Genomic DNA, 19,334 nt, shown 5'->3' on the forward strand with positions numbered 1-19,334 from the left:
ATCAACTCAATCATGCAAAACATGTAACATCACATGTAATTTAGTTCAACAACAACAACAATAATAATCAAAGTGTTCCCGCCCGATGTTACATCTATCAGAGCATGACCCACTAGGGAGACTACACTAGACTCCAAGCATTTGCTTCTACTCAACTCATTTCTCGTTACCTGAAAAATAGTTGTAAGGGTGAGTTCCTCAATCAATATAATAAGCATTATAAAACAACATGTAATGCCAAGTAATTAACACATCAATCGCCCTAATTGCAATACACATTCAGTAATAGCTCATTGGCTTAAACATCATACTCAACCTCAATATACAATACCAGTATAATCTCAAATCATACTTAACAACAACACAACACACGTATAATATTGGAACACATCCATTCATATTATACGCCATACATATTTTTATGCAATGAGACTCTACACATGCGGTACCGACTATTCTTGAACATATAGTTCAAGCTCACCGATCCCTCCAGATACGGCTACTAAGCTCACTAGTCCCACTCATTTGAGACCTAGTGACTCACTCACTAATTCCTCACCATGGGAATTAGCTACAGCCCCGAAGGCTAGACTATGCACACTAATCATCTAGTATGCAAACATCAACAACAAACCCACAATGGTTCACTCACTAATTCCTCACTATGGGAATTAGCTACAGCCCCGAAGGCTATGCCATGCATGCTAATCATCTAGCAATGCAACATCAACAATAATTCAAGAATAAACATATGCTCACACTCTGAACCATACAACAGTCCATTCACACATACATGCATAATATATACATTCACAGCATCATGTACATCATTATACATCATCAATCTTTCATCACATAAGCATGTCAGATTATGCCAAACAACAACCACAATATTAGTACATTTCAATATTGCATATACTGCTCAAAACAGCGGGAATTTATCCCTATTACACCATAGGCAACATAGGCCAACCCTCAATTAGGTACACCACATTTAAAAACAATAATTTTTCACTCTGCAACAGTGTTAACCGGTTAACGCCCTGGGTTAACCGGTTAACGCAGGCAAAACTCACTTTCTGGCAAAACGCAACAGCGTTAACCGGTTAACGCCCTGGGTTAACCGGTTAACGCAGGCAAAAACTCAATATTTTCACATTTCAATACAGTGTTAACCGGTTAACACCCTGGGTTAACCGGTTAACGCAGACCAAACAACAATTCCTGCGCTAACACACGGCAGAATGCAGAATTCCGCCGTTGGAGGACTTCCGGCCCTCCGATTCCGATTCCGTAAATAGCTATACGATCGGGAAAACATTACTCACACAAATACCGATTTAATTTCAACTTTCAGCACAGTTCATCCAACAACATTTCAACATTTACAATTCCCAATTAGGGTCAAATTAACGGCTTATCACTACCCATGACATATTATCCCAAAATACCCATTAATCGACGATAAACCCCCCTTACCTTAACAATCCGGCGAATCTTTGAGCTTCAAGCCTTTCCGTTCTTCAACCTTTGCTCTTCAGCTCCTTTCTCCTCTTCTCTGCCCTTTTCCCTTTTCACGATTTTCTCTGTTTTCACGTGAAATGTTTTTACTCCCAATGGGACTTTTTCCTTAATTCCAACTTATATATATTTTCCAAATAATAATTATTGTTCCAAAATAATAATAATTCAAAAAATAATAATAATAATAAAATTTCCAATTATTTAATTAAATTAATAATTAAATTATTAACTCAATTCAAATAATTATTTTATTATTATCGGGGTGTTACAACTCTCCCCCACTGGATAAGACTCCTTCATCTTACTCTCCAGTTCCCAAGTCACGTTGCCACCTGCTGGTCCTCCCCAAGCTACCTTCACCAAGGCAATCTCTTTACCCCGCAACTGCTTCAACTCTCGATCCTCGATCCTCATAGGTGATGTTTCAACAGTCAGGTTATCTCTCACCTGTACATCATCTATTTGGACTACATGCGACGGATCATGAATGTACCTCCTCAACTGAGACACATGAAAAACTTCATGCAAATTCGCAAGCGACGGCGGTAAGGTGATACGATAGGCTACTTCTCCTATCCTCTCCAAAATCTGATAAGGACCAATAAATCGAGGTGTCAACTTCTTCGACTTCAAAGCTCGACCAACACCAGTTATCGGAGTAACACGAAGAAACACATGATCTCCCTCTTGGAACTCAAGTGACTTCCTCCTCTTATCGTGATAACTCTTCTGACGACTCTGAGCAATTCTCATCTTCTCCTGAATCATCTTAATCTTTTCCGTAGTTTGTTGAACAATCTCCGGTCCAACCACAGCACTCTCACCGGACTCATACCAACATAAAGGTGTCCGACATCTCCTACCATACAAAGCTTCAAACGGTGCCATACCAATGCTCGAATGAAAACTATTGTTGTAGGTGAACTCAATCAAAGGCAAATAACAATCCCAAGCACCTCCTTTTTCCAAAACACAAGCTCTCAAAAGATCCTCTAATGACTGAATCGTCCTCTCAGTCTGACCATCAGTCTGCGGATGATATGCAGAACTCAATCTCAGCTTAGTTCCCAAAGCCTTCTGCAAACCTTCCCAGAATTTCGATGTAAATCTAGGATCCCTGTCCGAAACAATACTCGACGGAATACCATGCAAACTTACAATCTTCTCAATATACAACTCGGCTAATCTCTCTAACGGATAATCCATTCTGATCGGAATGAAATGAGCCGACTTTGTCAATCTGTCAACAATCACCCAAATGGCTTCAAAATTCTTATTTGTCCTCGGCAAACCAGAAACAAAATCCATACTGATACTATCCCACTTCCACTCTGGAATAGCCAACGGTTGCATTAGCCCAGACGGCTTCTGATGCTCAATCTTCGACTTCTGACAAGTCAAACAGGAATAAACAAAACTCGCAATTTCTCTTTTCATTCCCGGCCACCAAAATAACTTCTTCAAATCATGATACATCTTCGTAGCTCCAGGATGAATACTCAAGCCACTACGATGTCCTTCCTCAAGGATACTCTTCTTAAGTTCGATCACATCCGGAATACACACCCGATTACCAAATTTCAAAACACCATTCTCATCAACTCTGAATTCACCACCTTGGCCTTGATTCACTAAAGTCAACTTATCAACCAAAAACGCATCGGATTTCTGACCCTCTCTGATCTCATCCAGAATACCACTTGTTAACTTCAACATTCCCAATTTAACACTATTGTGAGTACTCTCACACACCAAACTCAAATCTCTAAACTGCTCAATTAAATCCAATTCCCTAACCATTAACATAGACATATGTAATGATTTCCGACTCAATGCATCAGCCACTACATTTGCTTTACCCGGATGGTAATTCAAACCAAAATCATAATCCTTCAGAAACTCTAACCATCTCCTCTGTCTCATATTCAGCTCTTTCTGATCAAACAAATACTTTAAACTCTTATGGTCACTGAAAACCTCAAATCTTGATCCATACAAGTAATGCCTCCACAACTTCAAAACAAACACTACAGCTGCCAACTCTAAATCGTGCGTCGGATAGTTCCTTTCATGAACCCTCAGCTGTCTCGAAGCATAAGCTATAACCTGCTGATTCTGCATCAACACACCACCCAAACCCAACAATGAAGCATCACAGTAAACTTCAAATGGTTCCGACGAACTCGGTAACGTCAAAATAGGAGCAGTAGTCAACCTTCTCTTTAACTCTTGGAAACCTTCTTCACATTTTGAGTCCCAAACAAACGCTTGCCCCTTTCTAGTCAACATCGTCAACGGTAACGCCAACTTAGAAAATCCCTCAATGAACTTCCTATAATAACCAGCCAAACCAAGGAAACTTCGAATCTCAGCAACAGACTTCGGAGCTTCCCACTTAGATACCGCTTCTATCTTAGAAGGATCAACAGCAACACCACCTCTTGAAATCACATGACCAAGAAAACTAACTTCTTCTAACCAAAATTCACACTTAGACAGTTTAGCAAATAACTGCTTTTCTCGCAGCACTCCTAAAACCACTCTCAAATGCTCAGCATGCTCTTCTTCAGATTTCGAATACACCAAAATGTCATCAATAAACACCACAACAAACTGATCCAAGTACGGATGGAAAATCCTATTCATGTACTCCATAAATACTCCAGGCGCATTAGTCACACCAAAAGGCATTACAGAATACTCATAATGTCCATACCTCGTTCTGAAAGCAGTCTTCTGAATATCCTCAGTTTTCACACGTATCTGATGATACCCAGATCTCAAATCTATCTTGCTGAACACACTCGCACCAACCAACTGATCCATCAAATCATCAATCCTCGGCAAAGGATACCGATTCTTGATCGTCACTTTATTCAGTTGCCTGTAGTCCACACACAACCTCATAGTACCTTCCTTCTTCTTGACCAACAACACTGGTGCACCCCACGGTGACACACTTGGACGAATAAACTTCTTATCCAACAAATCTTCCAACTGACTTTTCAATTCAGCTAACTCAACAGCAGACATACGGTACGGAGCCATCGATATCGGTCTAGTACCAGGTACCAATTCAATCGAGAACTCAACTTCACGCTCTGGCGGTAACTCATTCACTTCTTCCGGAAACACATCAGGAAAGTCACACACCACTGCTAGATCACGAATCACCAGTTTATCTTTAGCCTCTAAAGTTGCCAACAGCATAAACAACTCTGCCCCATCTGCCACTTCCTCATTCACCTGCCTGGCTGATAGAAACAGACTCTGCCCTTCCTCAATCTCAGGAAATATCACCGTCTTATCAAAACAGTTGATATAAACTCGGTTAAACACCAACCAGTTCATACCCAAGATAACGTCAATCTGCACTAATGGAAGACACACAAGGTCTATCCCAAAATCTCTACTAAAAATATTCAAAGGACAACTCAAACAAACCGAAGTAGTAGTCACTGAACCCTTTGCAGGAGTATCAATCACCATACTTCCACGCATCTCAGATATCTCTAACTTAAGCTTCACAGCACAATCCACAGATATAAAAGAATGAGTAGCACCTGTGTCAATAATAGCTATAAGAGGAAAGCCATTAATATAACACGTACCTCTGATCAAACGATCATCTGCAGAAGTCTCAGAACCTGATAGAGCAAAAACCTTGCCTCCTGACTGATTCTCCTTCTTCGGCTTAGGACACTGGGGACTGATATGACCCAACTCTCCACAGTTGAAACAAGTTACAGTCTTCAATCGGCACTCTGCAGCCAAGTGACCACCTTTCCCACACTTGAAACACTTCATCTCAGCACTGGTACACTCATGAACACGATGTCCAGCCCGACCACATCTATAACACTTAGCAGGAGCACTAGAGTCCCCTCCACTAGGCCTCTTCATCCCACTCTGCTTCTGAAAACCTTTGCCAGCTGCATACGGTTTTCCACGATCCATCTGATTCTTACCCTTCCTATCAACCCTCTGCTGATAGCTCTCTGCTCTAGCCTTGGAATCCTGTTCAAAAATTCTGCAACAGTCAACCAAGTCAGAAAACACCCTGATCCTCTGATATCCAATAGCTTGTTTGATCTCAGGACGCAACCCGTTCTCAAACTTCACACATTTCGAAAATTCTCCAGCAGCCTCATTATAGGGAGTATAGTACTTTGACAGCTCGGTGAACTTCGCAGCATACTCAGTAACCGACCTGTTACCCTGCTTCAATTCCAAAAACTCTATCTCTTTCTTTCCTCTGACATCTTCTGGAAAATACTTTCTCAGGAACCTTTCCCTGAACACAGCCCAAGTGATCTCAGTATTCCCAGCAGATTCCAACTCAGTGCGGGTAGCAACCCACCAATCATCAGCTTCCTCTGACAGCATATGTGTACCAAACCTGACCTTCTGGTTATCAGCACACTCAGTTACTCTGAAGATCCTCTCGATCTCCTTCAACCACTTCTGAGCACCATCTGGATCGTATGCTCCCTTGAACATTGGAGGATTGTTCTTCTGGAACTCACTCAGTTGACGAGCAGCTCCCATTCCTACAACATTTGGATTCCCTCCAAGTACTCCAGCCAGCATACCCAGAGCCTCAGCAATCGCAGCATCATCTCTGCCTCTTCCAGCCATCTCTATTCTGAAAACCCAACCAACTAAAACAATAAGTACTGATAGGGTTACGCAACACCTATCCCGTACAGGGAAAACAGAATAATTACGACTCGACACGACCGACTATGCTCTGATACCACTAATGTAACACCCTACTAAAATACCCCAAAAATTAATTAAAATAATAAACATATAATCAGAGTAATAGTGCACCAAGGGTGTCACACAAACATTCCACACCATTTAAACAATATAACAATCATGCTCTTTTATTTAATTTAAATATAAAGTATTTGCACAATTACGCAGCGGATAGAGATCAACTCAATCATGCAAAACATGTAACATCACATGTAATTTAGTTCAACAACAACAACAATAATAATCAAAGTGTTCCCGCCCGATGTTACATCTATCAGAGCATGACCCACTAGGGAGACTACACTAGACTCCAAGCATTTGCTTCTACTCAACTCATTTCTCGTTACCTGAAAAATAGTTGTAAGGGTGAGTTCCTCAATCAATATAATAAGCATTATAAAACAACATGTAATGCCAAGTAATTAACACATCAATCGCCCTAATTGCAATACACATTCAATAATAGCTCATTGGCTTAAACATCATACTCAACCTCAATATACAATACCAGTATAATCTCAAATCATACTTAACAACAACACAACACACGTATAATATTGGAACACATCCATTCATATTATACGCCATACATATTTTTATGCAATGAGACTCTACACATGCGGTACCGACTATTCTTGAACATATAGTTCAAGCTCACCGATCCCTCCAGATACGGCTACTAAGCTCACTAGTCCCACTCATTTGAGACCTAGTGACTCACTCACTAATTCCTCACCATGGGAATTAGCTACAGCCCCGAAGGCTAGACTATGCACACTAATCATCTAGTATGCAAACATCAACAACAAACCCACAATGGTTCACTCACTAATTCCTCACTATGGGAATTAGCTACAGCCCCGAAGGCTATGCCATGCATGCTAATCATCTAGCAATGCAACATCAACAATAATTCAAGAATAAACATATGCTCACACTCTGAACCATACAACAGTCCATTCACACATACATGCATAATATATACATTCACAGCATCATGTACATCATTATACATCATCAATCTTTCATCACATAAGCATGTCAGATTATGCCAAACAACAACCACAATATTAGTACATTTCAATATTGCATATACTGCTCAAAACAGCGGGAATTTATCCCTATTACACCATAGGCAACATAGGCCAACCCTCAATTAGGTACACCACATTTAAAAACAATAATTTTTCACTCTGCAACAGTGTTAACCGGTTAACGCCCTGGGTTAACCGGTTAACGCAGGCAAAACTCACTTTCTGGCAAAACGCAACAGCGTTAACCGGTTAACGCCCTGGGTTAACCGGTTAACGCAGGCAAAAACTCAATATTTTCACATTTCAATACAGTGTTAACCGGTTAACACCCTGGGTTAACCGGTTAACGCAGACCAAACAACAATTCCTGCGCTAACACACGGCAGAATGCAGAATTCCGCCGTTGGAGGACTTCCGGCCCTCCGATTCCGATTCCGTAAATAGCTATACGATCGGGAAAACATTACTCACACAAATACCGATTTAATTTCAACTTTCAGCACAGTTCATCCAACAACATTTCAACATTTACAATTCCCAATTAGGGTCAAATTAACGGCTTATCACTACCCATGACATATTATCCCAAAATACCCATTAATCGACGATAAACCCCCCTTACCTTAACAATCCGGCGAATCTTTGAGCTTCAAGCCTTTCCGTTCTTCAACCTTTGCTCTTCAGCTCCTTTCTCCTCTTCTCTGCCCTTTTCCCTTTTCACGATTTTCTCTGTTTTCACGTGAAATGTTTTTACTCCCAATGGGACTTTTTCCTTAATTCCAACTTATATATATTTTCCAAATAATAATTATTGTTCCAAAATAATAATAATTCAAAAAATAATAATAATAATAAAATTTCCAATTATTTAATTAAATTAATAATTAAATTATTAACTCAATTCAAATAATTATTTTATTATTATCGGGGTGTTACACAAAGTGGAGATATTTTGATTGTATGCTTATATGTTGATGACTTGATCTTCACGGGGAACAATCTAAGCAATGTTCGAAGAGTTCAAGAAACACATGTCAAATGAATTTGAGATGACAGATATGGGGCTTATGGCATATTATCTAGGCATCGAAGTAAAGAAAAACAAAGGAATTTTTATCACCCAAGAAGGTTATGCCAAAGAAGTCCTTAAGAAGTTCAAGATGGATGATGTCAATCTAGTTGGCACCCCGATGGAATGTGGCAGCAAGTTGAGTAAGCATGAAAATAGAGATATTATGGATCCAACTCTTTACAAAAGTTTGGTTGGAAGTCTTTGTTTGTTGTAGGAGTCGTAATTCGCTATATGGAAGCTCCAACAACAACTCGCTTCAAGGTGACAAAGAGAATCATTCGATACATCAAAGATATAACAAACTTTGGCTTGCATTATTACTCTTCTAACAATTATGAGATTGTTGGCTATAGAAATAACTATTGGAGTTTAGACTTGGATGATAGAAAGAGCACTACTGGTTTTGTATTCTTTATGGGAGATACTGCTTTCACTTAGATGTCAAAGAAGCAACTTATCATCACATTGTCAACTTGTGAAGCTGAGTATGCCGCCGCCACATCATGCGTTTGTCATGCAATTTGGCTAAGGAACTTGTTGAAAGAGTTAAAAATGCTACAAGAAGGTCCTATGGAAATATGTGTTGACAATAAATCAGCACTTGCTTTGACAAAGAATCCCATATTTCATAAAAGAAGTAAGCACATTGACATTCGTTACCACTTCATAAGAGAATTCATCGAGAAGAAGGAGGTCAAGTTAAAGTATGTGATGTCTCGAGATCAAACTGCCGACATTTTCACCAAGCCACTCAAGTTGGAAACTTTCGTGAAGCTAGGGAGTATGCTTGGAGTCACAAATCAAATTTAAAGGGGGGTGTTGAAATATTAAATTGTATTTGGGCCTAACCTTATTATTTGGATTTTTGGGCTTAGTTATTTTTGATTTAGTTAAGTTTGGGTAATGTTTCTAGAAAACTCTTAGTTATTTACTAGAATACTCTTTGAATTTCTAGTGTTGAGAACTCTCTAGAATTAGTGTGTCTAGAGTTCTCCTTAGAGTATTATAAATAGAGATGTAATCCTACACTTTTGTATCAAGCAAAAATATAAAGTTCTTCCACAAAAACAATCTCCTACTTATTAAGTTTTTATTCATATCTCTAATATTCTCCCATATTTTTCATAAACACTAAAGGCCTTATTTCCAACCATTTTAAGGTTGGCAAGTGAAATCCCATGCATTCCCATATTTGAAAAGGGTGCATCATGAGCAAGCTAGGGAACCCTTCCTCATCATGGTTGAATAAGATCCTAGGGATAGCAGGACAACACAATCATGCCGTCCTACTATTGAGGGTGCTCCTTAAAATCTTGCTTGCAGAGATGCGTCACTTCCAAGTTTTTCCGTCTTTTCTTCCACTCAAATTCGTTTTTGGTGAAAGAAAAGACGCAAAGGTGCGCCACTTCCATTTTAAATTAGTTTATTTTAGTTAAAAGTAAGTTGAATATAAAATAATTTGTTTTGATTTAATAACTTGAATAATAAATTTATAAAAGATTAATGTTTTGAAGCAAAAATTTCATATCTGAACTTCAGTTATTAATAAAATTTAGAGGCAAAATTAGTTATAGTCAATAAAAGCTAAATTTGTCAAAAGCAAAGTTTATGCTTTTCAGTAGAAAAACACTGAAATGAATATATAATCACTAACCATCAAATTTATGACTCTTCTGGTTTCACATTTATGTAAAAACAATATGGTAAAACACTGGCATGAATATATAAAATTCACTAACCATCAAATCAATAAAACATGAAAATGTCCCACACTATTTTACTATGGAACATGATATATTGTTCTATAGAAGAACAATACCACACTAGACTCATACATGTTACAAGAAAATACCATATCATGATATTCTTATTACATAAAAGACTCTATCTGAACAAGCATGTTTTGCTCTTCATATTTTCTATAGTAATGTAGAACTTCATATTATTACATGATTAGTTCATCATATTATCAACGATTTAGTTAACTTGGCGGCAATTCGTACGAATCTGACCGTTGTTTCCTGTTAAAGGGCTGAGATTTCCCATTTTCACCATAGCACTAGCAAAATCTGTATAGAAAGATGAAAAGCTTGTGCTATAGGCAGTGACTTGAGAGTCAGTAGAACCACCACTGAAGAGTTGTTGATCAGAATGTAAAAGTCCTTTTTTGTTAACTAGATTCTTGAAATAAGCGTTGTCAAATAACACATTGGTTGTGACATCAAGTGGGGTTAGGTTGCTATCACCACCTGTGCTTGGACAGTTTGATTGCACTGAGGTTGCAAAACTTGAGTCAATGATTGTTTCATTGTAAATTCGGCCTCGGAATAACTGACACCTGGCTTGACCTGTTGTATGTGCACCTATGCATACAAAATAACCTTTAAAAAATTGAACGGAGTTATAGTCCACAACCGCAATTACGGCTGCAATATTGCTGATGTGATAGTCTCTGCAACCGCCTTGAACTAATCTAATTTGAAATCACATATCCATCTATATTAATGAGCACTCTAGTTTAGCCCAGATTTTTTCAAATATTTTCGTCAAAACTTAAAATTTAAAACCCAATTTACTTTTGAAAATATTAATATTAAGTATTTTTTAACCGTATATTTGAAACTGTTCTCAATCAAAATTTATGTTGCAACAACCGCAATATACATTGTAGGAATCGCAATGGCCGTATTCCTAACACCAACAACCGCAACTGCATCGGCGATCGCAACTGCAATTTAAAATCATGATCAGGGTTAATTCATTAGTTAAGAAATATGAAGTTACCTGAAAGGACTACCATCTCTTTGGTGGTGAATCCCTTATTTGAAAAAGCAGTTATGAGGTCACTGAGATCCATTAGAGGGGATGGAATATCACTAGTGGCTGTATCTTTACTAGCAGTTGTTGAATCTCTTCTGCCTAACCCAACACTCCATGTTGGACCACTCAACTGACATAATTAATTGAAGACAAAAAATATATAAATTAGTTAAAGTAAGCTTTAAATTAATTAATCATATAAAAAGTTTTGAAGTTTGATTTATATTCATTGAGATAAGGTTAAGTTGTTGCTGTATTGTACAATATATTTTCTTCGAGTTTATACGTGATTATTAAAACTTACTGCTACAACAGAATCACGAGCAGCAGCAGCAACAATATCTGCACAAGAAACAATTCCAGGACAAGCAGTCTCCAACTGTGTTTTAATATTGTCAATAATATCAAAACCTCTAAGCGAATTCACATTTGCGCCTGCCGACTTCTCTCCGGTGAAGCTCGAAGTGTCATCCAACAGGACTGATGCATCACATCCCTTCAAGTTATAAAACCATCATTAGTAAAGATTATATTTTCTCAACAATATATCAAAGGTTTTAAATTGCCGTCTGCAACTACAGTTGCGGCCGCATGCATTTTTTAACTGCACTTACAAATCATGATCATATGGGTAAATATTAAATTTTATGTAAGTCACACACATGCATTTTCATGCAAGAAGAAATTAAGAACGTACGTTGACAAAGCAATCGTGAAAATGAAGACGGAGCAACGAAGCGCCCATGCGACGCTCTTTGGAAACAGCGCTACATACTGCAGAGTTTATGATAGAGAGAGCTTTGGGACATGTTGTTGAATAGAAATCTGGAGATAGTTGAGCAGAGGCATTTGCCAAGAAGGAAAACAAAATAAAGATAGAAAAAATGTTATTATGTGATTGGAAAACCATTTTATTTTCAAGTTAAAGAGAACAAGAATCACAACTAGTGAGAAATTAAATAAAGTTTTGTTTGCACTTGTGATTCTGTGAGGAAGGAATGTTTCTTGCGCTTAATTTATAGGGTGGTGTTTGTGTTTGGATATGATTAACTAATTTGGTCAAATCAATAGAAAAACAGACTGTGGTGCAAACTCTACTACCTATGCATTATTGGGTTTCAACCAAACTTTCTCCTTTTGTCCATTATTATGGACTATTCATAATTGGTTGGCAATGGCTTATTTTGAATTGCGCATTGATATTAAAGGTATAGGAAAATAAAAATGACCAAATGCTAATGAGTGACCAAGTGCATTGCTCAACAAACTTCAAAAATAAACTATAACAGTTTATTTATTGTGAAAACCTTTTTTATTTTATTTTTAAAAACTTGTTTTTTTTTAATGGCAACATATACTATATAAATAATGACAAGAGTTATTTATATTGGATTGAGAAAAGCGCCAAAAAGTAAGGGTTATTCACTACATTAAAGGCTAAATTTTTTTTTTTTGTCATGGAGTTGTTTTCTCAATAAATCCTCTTTGAATTCTTACTCCCTTATTAATTGATTTCAGAATTCTATCATGTGTCTAAATCAATTGCAGAACAAGAGTTTTGGTATATTCTACTAGTCTTAGTGTGGTTTCAAGCGTTGTGTGTGAGCTTTGATTATTGTTGGTGGGTCTGGTGTTTGAGATCTAGCCTGATACCTGTTGTTGAGCGGTTGTTGAGCGGTATTCTGATGTGCGAATGGTTCATAGGCGTTCGTACCTTTCTCTTAGGTTGATCTCTGATTTTTCATATTTTTTGCTTATTCTTTGACTATTTAGTGTTTGAATTTTCTTGATTTGTAACCGGTGTTTCTATATGTATTCTTAAGGATTATTTTGTCCTTATTTATTAATATTATTTTTTCATTAAAAAAACGTATTTTCAAACCCTATAAAAATCTGAAAATACTCTTTGTTATTGTTTGAATATTGAAATTTGGACGCACCACGTTACAACAAATCAACAAATCTCTATATCAGAAATGCACCCCATCCATTTAATATGGATTTTGGAATTCGGGTGCACCTTTAGGGTCATAGAGGACACCCTTCTTGTAGGTTTGAAATGCAAAATAGAGAATCTCCTACACTACACCGACAATCAAAAAGTGGGTGAGTATCGTTCACCAACAATTGATAATAAATGGAAGATTAAGTTTAATAAATTTTAGTTGAAGACAGATGCAAATGTAAGAGTTATATGGAGTACATTTCACTATTGTTCAACTGAGGATCTAATCGAGGTGGATGTGACACTTGCAAGAACAACCTCTATTACATAATACACATTTCACAACGGTAAAGAGAAGGATTCCACCACTGATGGTTCCCGGTGCTAAAGAAGGGTGTGGTTGTTTGTGTCCTCTTTACCACCACGAGCTATTAGTCATGGTAAAAACACAAAAGTTTGTAACATGCCATTACAATTGTATAAAGCAACTGAATTAAAAGGTTGAGGTCAGGGGTTTGATATCCAACGCCTATATTTTTGCAGATTTCAATACATTTCACCACGGTCCTAGATTCTAATCGCGGTGACAGACTTAGCGCACAACATTTCATCTCATTCCTAGATTCTAACTGTGGTGATATGTTTACTTGATTTTATTATAAATTATGTGAAATTCTTATGTCACCAACTTCTCACTAAACATATAACCTTTCAATCTGATTTAAAAATCAATAATATGGCAAATTAAGTTATATTAGAAGAACATGAAACACTAATCAAAATTGTACGAGTTTCATACAAACAATTATCTTCATTTTGGGCTTTAACGGTTAGAATGTGTTTTAATGCTTCTAATTCTTTTACTAACACTTACTTCACCTCTAGTTCATTTTGCAAAATATTATTTACTTTATAGTCAAAATTAGAGGTGAAGGAAGTGGTAACTGAATAACTAGAAGCATTGAATCAAGTTTCAACAATTAAAGAGCAAGATATGAATAATAAACTGCAAAAAAACACGTAAAACATTGTTAAATGTAAGTTGTTTTCTCATATAACTTAAGATATCTTATTATAATTTTCTGATTCAATTTGAAAGGTTATATATATTCAGTAAAGGGTTGAAAAACACTCAAACCACATACAATAAAATAATCTCATCTTATATGACATGTTCTCTGAACGTAAAAAATGTTTACAATAACACAAACATTTACAACATACCTAAACAAAAACATAAACAATGCAACATTCACAATAACTTACCTTAAACAATAACATGCCTTAACAACAACATCCAACTTTTATATAAAATAAAATAAAATCATGCTCAACATGCAACTTTTATCAACAATAACATACAACTTTTATTAACAAAAATAAAATCATTAATAATATACAACTTTTATCAACAACAACATAAAACTTTTATCAACAAAAAAAATTATCAACAACATACAACTTTTATCAACAACAGCATACCTTAAGAACATTATACAACCTAATTTTATCAACAAAAACAAAATCATCAACAAAAACAAAACCATCAATAAAATACAATTTTTATCAACAACAACATAGCTTAACAACAACATAAATTTTTTATCCTGTATGAGCTAAACAAAATTATTAATATACCTAAACAATAAAATTCACAATAACACAAACAACAACCTATATGTGCTAAACAAAAACAACAATATAGTTAAACAATAACATTCACAATAATACAAACAACAACAAACGTTTTATCCAAAAACGACAACATATAACATAGCTCAACAAAAACATTAACATATTCTTACAAAAATATCAAAAATATCACAACTCATGACATAAAATGTGGAAACATCTCACATATCTAAAATGTGAAGGGGAAGTTAAAGAAATGTGTCTTGTGTAATATTGTTCCTTGATCCATAAGAGTTAAATAAGATATGTTGGAGTTTTGTAAAGAAATTGTATGCAATCGTTCATGAAGATTAGGATAAGGCACGAGAGAGATATTAGGGTTTTGTTTTATGAGCGAGACAGTTGTTTTGTCCTGAACGGGAGAACTTTCACTTATATATAGGTTATACTTTTCACCACAGTTGATAAAAATGACTATGATGAAATGTAGGTACATTTCACAACGGTTTCTATTTTAAAACGTGGTGAAGGGTATTTTAATTTTAATATAAATATAATATTATAAGTGACACACCTATTTTGTAACCAAAAAAGAAAAATTACTAGTGCAGGGGTTTAAAGTTTATCACTCTAGAGTACTTTTCACTATGGTTGTTTGGTTTGATTATGGTGAAATGTCTAAAATAGCAACAACAAAAAAAACGCCTAAAAATGATTTATTACTACGGTTGACTAAATGGCCATAGTAAGATGATGTTATGAAATATATATTTTGTAGTAGTAAACCATGCATATTCTAAAGATGATGAAGCATCTGTTAGTGATGAGATGTCATGTTAGATTTAGATTAACAAATATCTATGTTATGTTGTATTATGTGTATATGATAACAAAGATTTATGTTAGCTTATATTATTTTAGATTCTATGTCTAATACTATTGGTGTGTTTTGTGTATGTGATAACAGAGGTGAATCAAGATTTCAATATTCAGACAAACATGTAGAACAAATTGCTTGTGTGTTCTATGCATGTGATAATCAGGGTGAATCCGAATTTCAATATCCAATCAAACCCTTAGAACAAATTGTTTGTGTATTTTGTGTATTTAATAAAAGGGTTGAATCCATATTTTAATATTCTGACAAACCCCTAAAACAAATTGCTTGTGTATTCTGTCTACGTGATAGCAAACAGTGAATCCATATTTCAATATTCAGACACACCCATATAACAAATTGATTATGTGTTTGGTCCATGTGATAACAAAGGGTGAATATGGATTTCCATATACGAATAAGCCCATATAACAAATTGCTTGTGTTATGTCTATGTGATACCAAAGAGTGAGTCTGGATTTCAATATCCGAACACATCCCTAGGACAAATTGTTTACGTGTTTAGTTCATTTGATAGCAAAGGGTGAATTCGAATTTCAATATCCAGACATATTTTTTCACTTGTTTTTGGAGTGGTTATGGTGCGTCAGGATTCTAATTTTCGGGTTCTATGGTTATGTTTAAAATTTCTGCAGGGTGGGTGAGTAATGTATGTGGTGCAATAAACAATAAAAAACCTACAAAGAACTGCAAAAGACAAGATAACAAAGAAGAAAAACTAAAAATAAGTAATAATAAAAAAATCAACAACAACAACAACATCAACAATAAAAAAAACACCATAAAACCTTCCGCTAAAGCCCTAACCATGATTTGAAAATTCAAACCCTCAAAACAACTAACAACTCAAGGATAGGACGGAGTCCGTTAAGCATCTGAAGAAGGTGCAAGAAACAAAGACAATCTTAATAAGATATAATTTTTTCAAACCAAAATAAAACTCTATACACCAATTCTTCAAATGTAGATGATGTCTTTCTTGAAAAAATGACATCATTTTAGGATTTCCACATAACTCATACTATAGAATTTCATACTAAGAAAAAACCAGTTCTATAACTCTAGCCTTAATCTTCATAGACCTAATTAATTAAAAAAACACTATAAATTTCTAAGTAAAGCCAACTCCCAGCTTAGTCACTTAAATACTTTATACCTAAGAGATATTGCAACATCACAAATTACAAAAAGGTAGAAATGAGGCTCCCTAAAACGACAAGAAAGCCTTTATGGATCAACAAACACCTGACAATTAAAAAGGTTGTCCCTCGTGGGAATATTTTGTCCTTACCATGAGACCAACTCAATCTATCCTCTTCGAGCGAATAAAAAAAACCTTTAATGGTCGAGATCATTCTACCCAAAAGCTCATTTGAAACAAAAAGAACCCTTCCCCACCTAAAATCTGAAACAGGATCCTTTTATCCAAACTAACAATCTTCTAAAAATGATGGATAGAGATCAGACAAAGCCCTAGAAAGCAGGCTCGTAAAAGAAATGGGCCTCACTAGAGGTCCTCCTCAAAAGAGGTATTATGACCATTTCCACATTCTTAAATAGACCCTTAACAACTGAGACACAAATATCATGGAAAATAATACCATTAAAAGAAATCACCTTCCACCACATAAAAGTCCATCTAAACCTTCGGTCCTACCCTTGAAGAAAGATAAAACCACACAAAATTCATATATAATTGAGAGGATACCAAACCAAAGGCTACAACAATAAAATAATATTTATTTATATTTAACAAGAAGCGCCAAATTGAGAATGTGTATCTCTAATACCTGGACCTTTGTCATTATTCTTTGCCATACAAACATCCCACAAAAAAGATTTAATACATCTTTTAATCTTTTAACTTAATTTAATATTTCACTTTGGTCTCTTATTTTATAAAAGTTACGTTTTAGTTCCTTAAAAACTATTTTGTTAGGCGATTTAGTTTATTTTATTAACTTTTAACTTTAAATGTTTTAGGTGAAATAATATGGTTGAGTGTCCACCATAGGTTTTATTAATTTTTTTAATTTTAACCATTTGATATTTTTAACGAATTTTACATATTTGAATCTTGAGAGTCTATTAATTATAATAGTACACTATCAACATCTAATATTTTTTACCTATCTTCATCTTTTCCCCCTTCTTCATCTTCATCACCATCTTCATAAATCTTCATCCAAAACCTAAAAAAAATCTAAAAAAATTAAAATTCTAAAAATCAATCTTTCTTCGAATAACGATCATTCTAAACATTTCATTTCCATTGTAGCTTTTTTTCATTCTTGGATCCACCAATGTTTCAAAATTCTCAGTATCGAGTGCTTCAATAAATAAAGGTCGAGTGTGGAATTCAAATTTATGTCATGGTGAACACAGTTAATATTATTGGATCATCAATTTGATCTACAAAATTTTCTTTGATCCTGCACAATGGAACCACACAACCAAGCACAAGTCTGCAGTTTTACTCATGTATTTATTTATTTATTTTGCAAGGGGAAACAATATTATAGCATTATTATTTCTAGTAGTTTAATTTTATTCAGCTTTTGATTTACAAAGCTTGAACATCAACCATATCAAATCAAGTAAGAAAAGATGAAGATACAATTTAAACCCATAACCTAACCTATTCTTATCGACTTGTGTGTCTTTTAAATATTATCTCTCTCTTACATCTCATTTGTCATTTGATAGTTCCTTGCAAAATTCAAAAATCTAATGCTTATCTAATGAAAAAGAAATTTTTAAGATCCGTAAAGAATTGCTGAGATCTCCAAAATATTCTCTCAAATGGATTTAATCAGTAAGAGTGTTGATGGTTTAATTGTTGATGGTTTAATTGTTATATTGTAGTGGAAATCTCTTGAAAGTTAAAGATAGTCTCATTTTAGGTGTGAGATTAAATTCTATTTTGATTTGGAAGTGGTTAGTGTTTAAGCTTTTTTATTGTAATGTTTAATTTTATTTTATTTTAAATTTGAGAGGTTTAGATTTACTAGTTTTAGAATTTTAAATTTTTTTACTTTTTATTTTTTGAATTTTGGATGAAGGTTTATATTGACGGTGCACGGTTATAATTAATAGATCTTCAAGATTCAAATATGTAAATTTTGTTAAAAGATCAAATAATTAAAATTAAAAAACAATAAAATATATGATAGACAATCAACGATATTGTCTAATCTAAAACATTTAAAATTAAAGTTAATAAATTGACTAAATCGATTAACGGAGTAATTTTGAAGGGAGGTGTTTATTAAATAAATGACTAAAATAAAATTTTAAATTAAATTAAGAGACTGTGACATTAATTAAGTCAAAAAAAACATCAACCTTCAAATGGCAGGTATTTATATTCTATATGTTAAATTAATTCAAAAAAAAAATTATAGATAATTAAATATTAATAAATTACATGAACTTCTTATTATATAAGATCTTATTTTCATACTTTTGTCACTTAATTTAAAACATTTTTTTCTCGTTTGATATCATTAATTATATGAATATTATAAAACTTAATACATATTTTTTTCAACTAACTTATTATTACAACTAATTTTTTTTAAAATTTCTACTTTTTATTTAGATAGATTTATAATATTGGATGGAGTGAGTAATTGTTTCCTCCACGCA

The 19,334-nt window shown here is 34.8% G+C and overlaps 2 protein-coding genes across 2 annotated transcripts; one reads left to right on the forward strand and one right to left on the reverse strand.

Moving 5' to 3' along the window:
- Positions 1–8,377: 8,377 nt before the first annotated feature.
- Positions 8,378–8,829, forward strand: LOC127080491 (uncharacterized mitochondrial protein AtMg00810-like). The gene is made up of 2 exons (XM_051020802.1): positions 8,378–8,531; positions 8,606–8,829. The coding sequence occupies exons 1-2, from the start codon at positions 8,378–8,380 to the stop codon at positions 8,827–8,829; spliced, it is 378 nt and encodes a 125-aa protein (XP_050876759.1).
- A 1,205-nt stretch (positions 8,830–10,034) lies between these two features.
- LOC127084434 (cationic peroxidase 1) lies at positions 10,035–12,206 on the reverse strand. Its single transcript, XM_051024879.1, has 4 exons — positions 11,909–12,206; positions 11,516–11,707; positions 11,176–11,341; positions 10,035–10,754 (listed from the first exon to the last, which is right to left on the reverse strand). Exons 1-4 carry the CDS (start codon positions 12,119–12,121, stop codon positions 10,369–10,371), a joined length of 957 nt encoding a protein of 318 aa, XP_050880836.1. The 5' UTR covers positions 12,122–12,206; the 3' UTR covers positions 10,035–10,368.
- Positions 12,207–19,334: the final 7,128 nt, after the last annotated feature.

The sequence above is a fragment of the Lathyrus oleraceus genome, chromosome 5 (assembly GCF_024323335.1).
Source record: "Lathyrus oleraceus cultivar Zhongwan6 chromosome 5, CAAS_Psat_ZW6_1.0, whole genome shotgun sequence".
Classification (NCBI taxonomy): domain Eukaryota; kingdom Viridiplantae; phylum Streptophyta; class Magnoliopsida; order Fabales; family Fabaceae; genus Lathyrus; species Lathyrus oleraceus.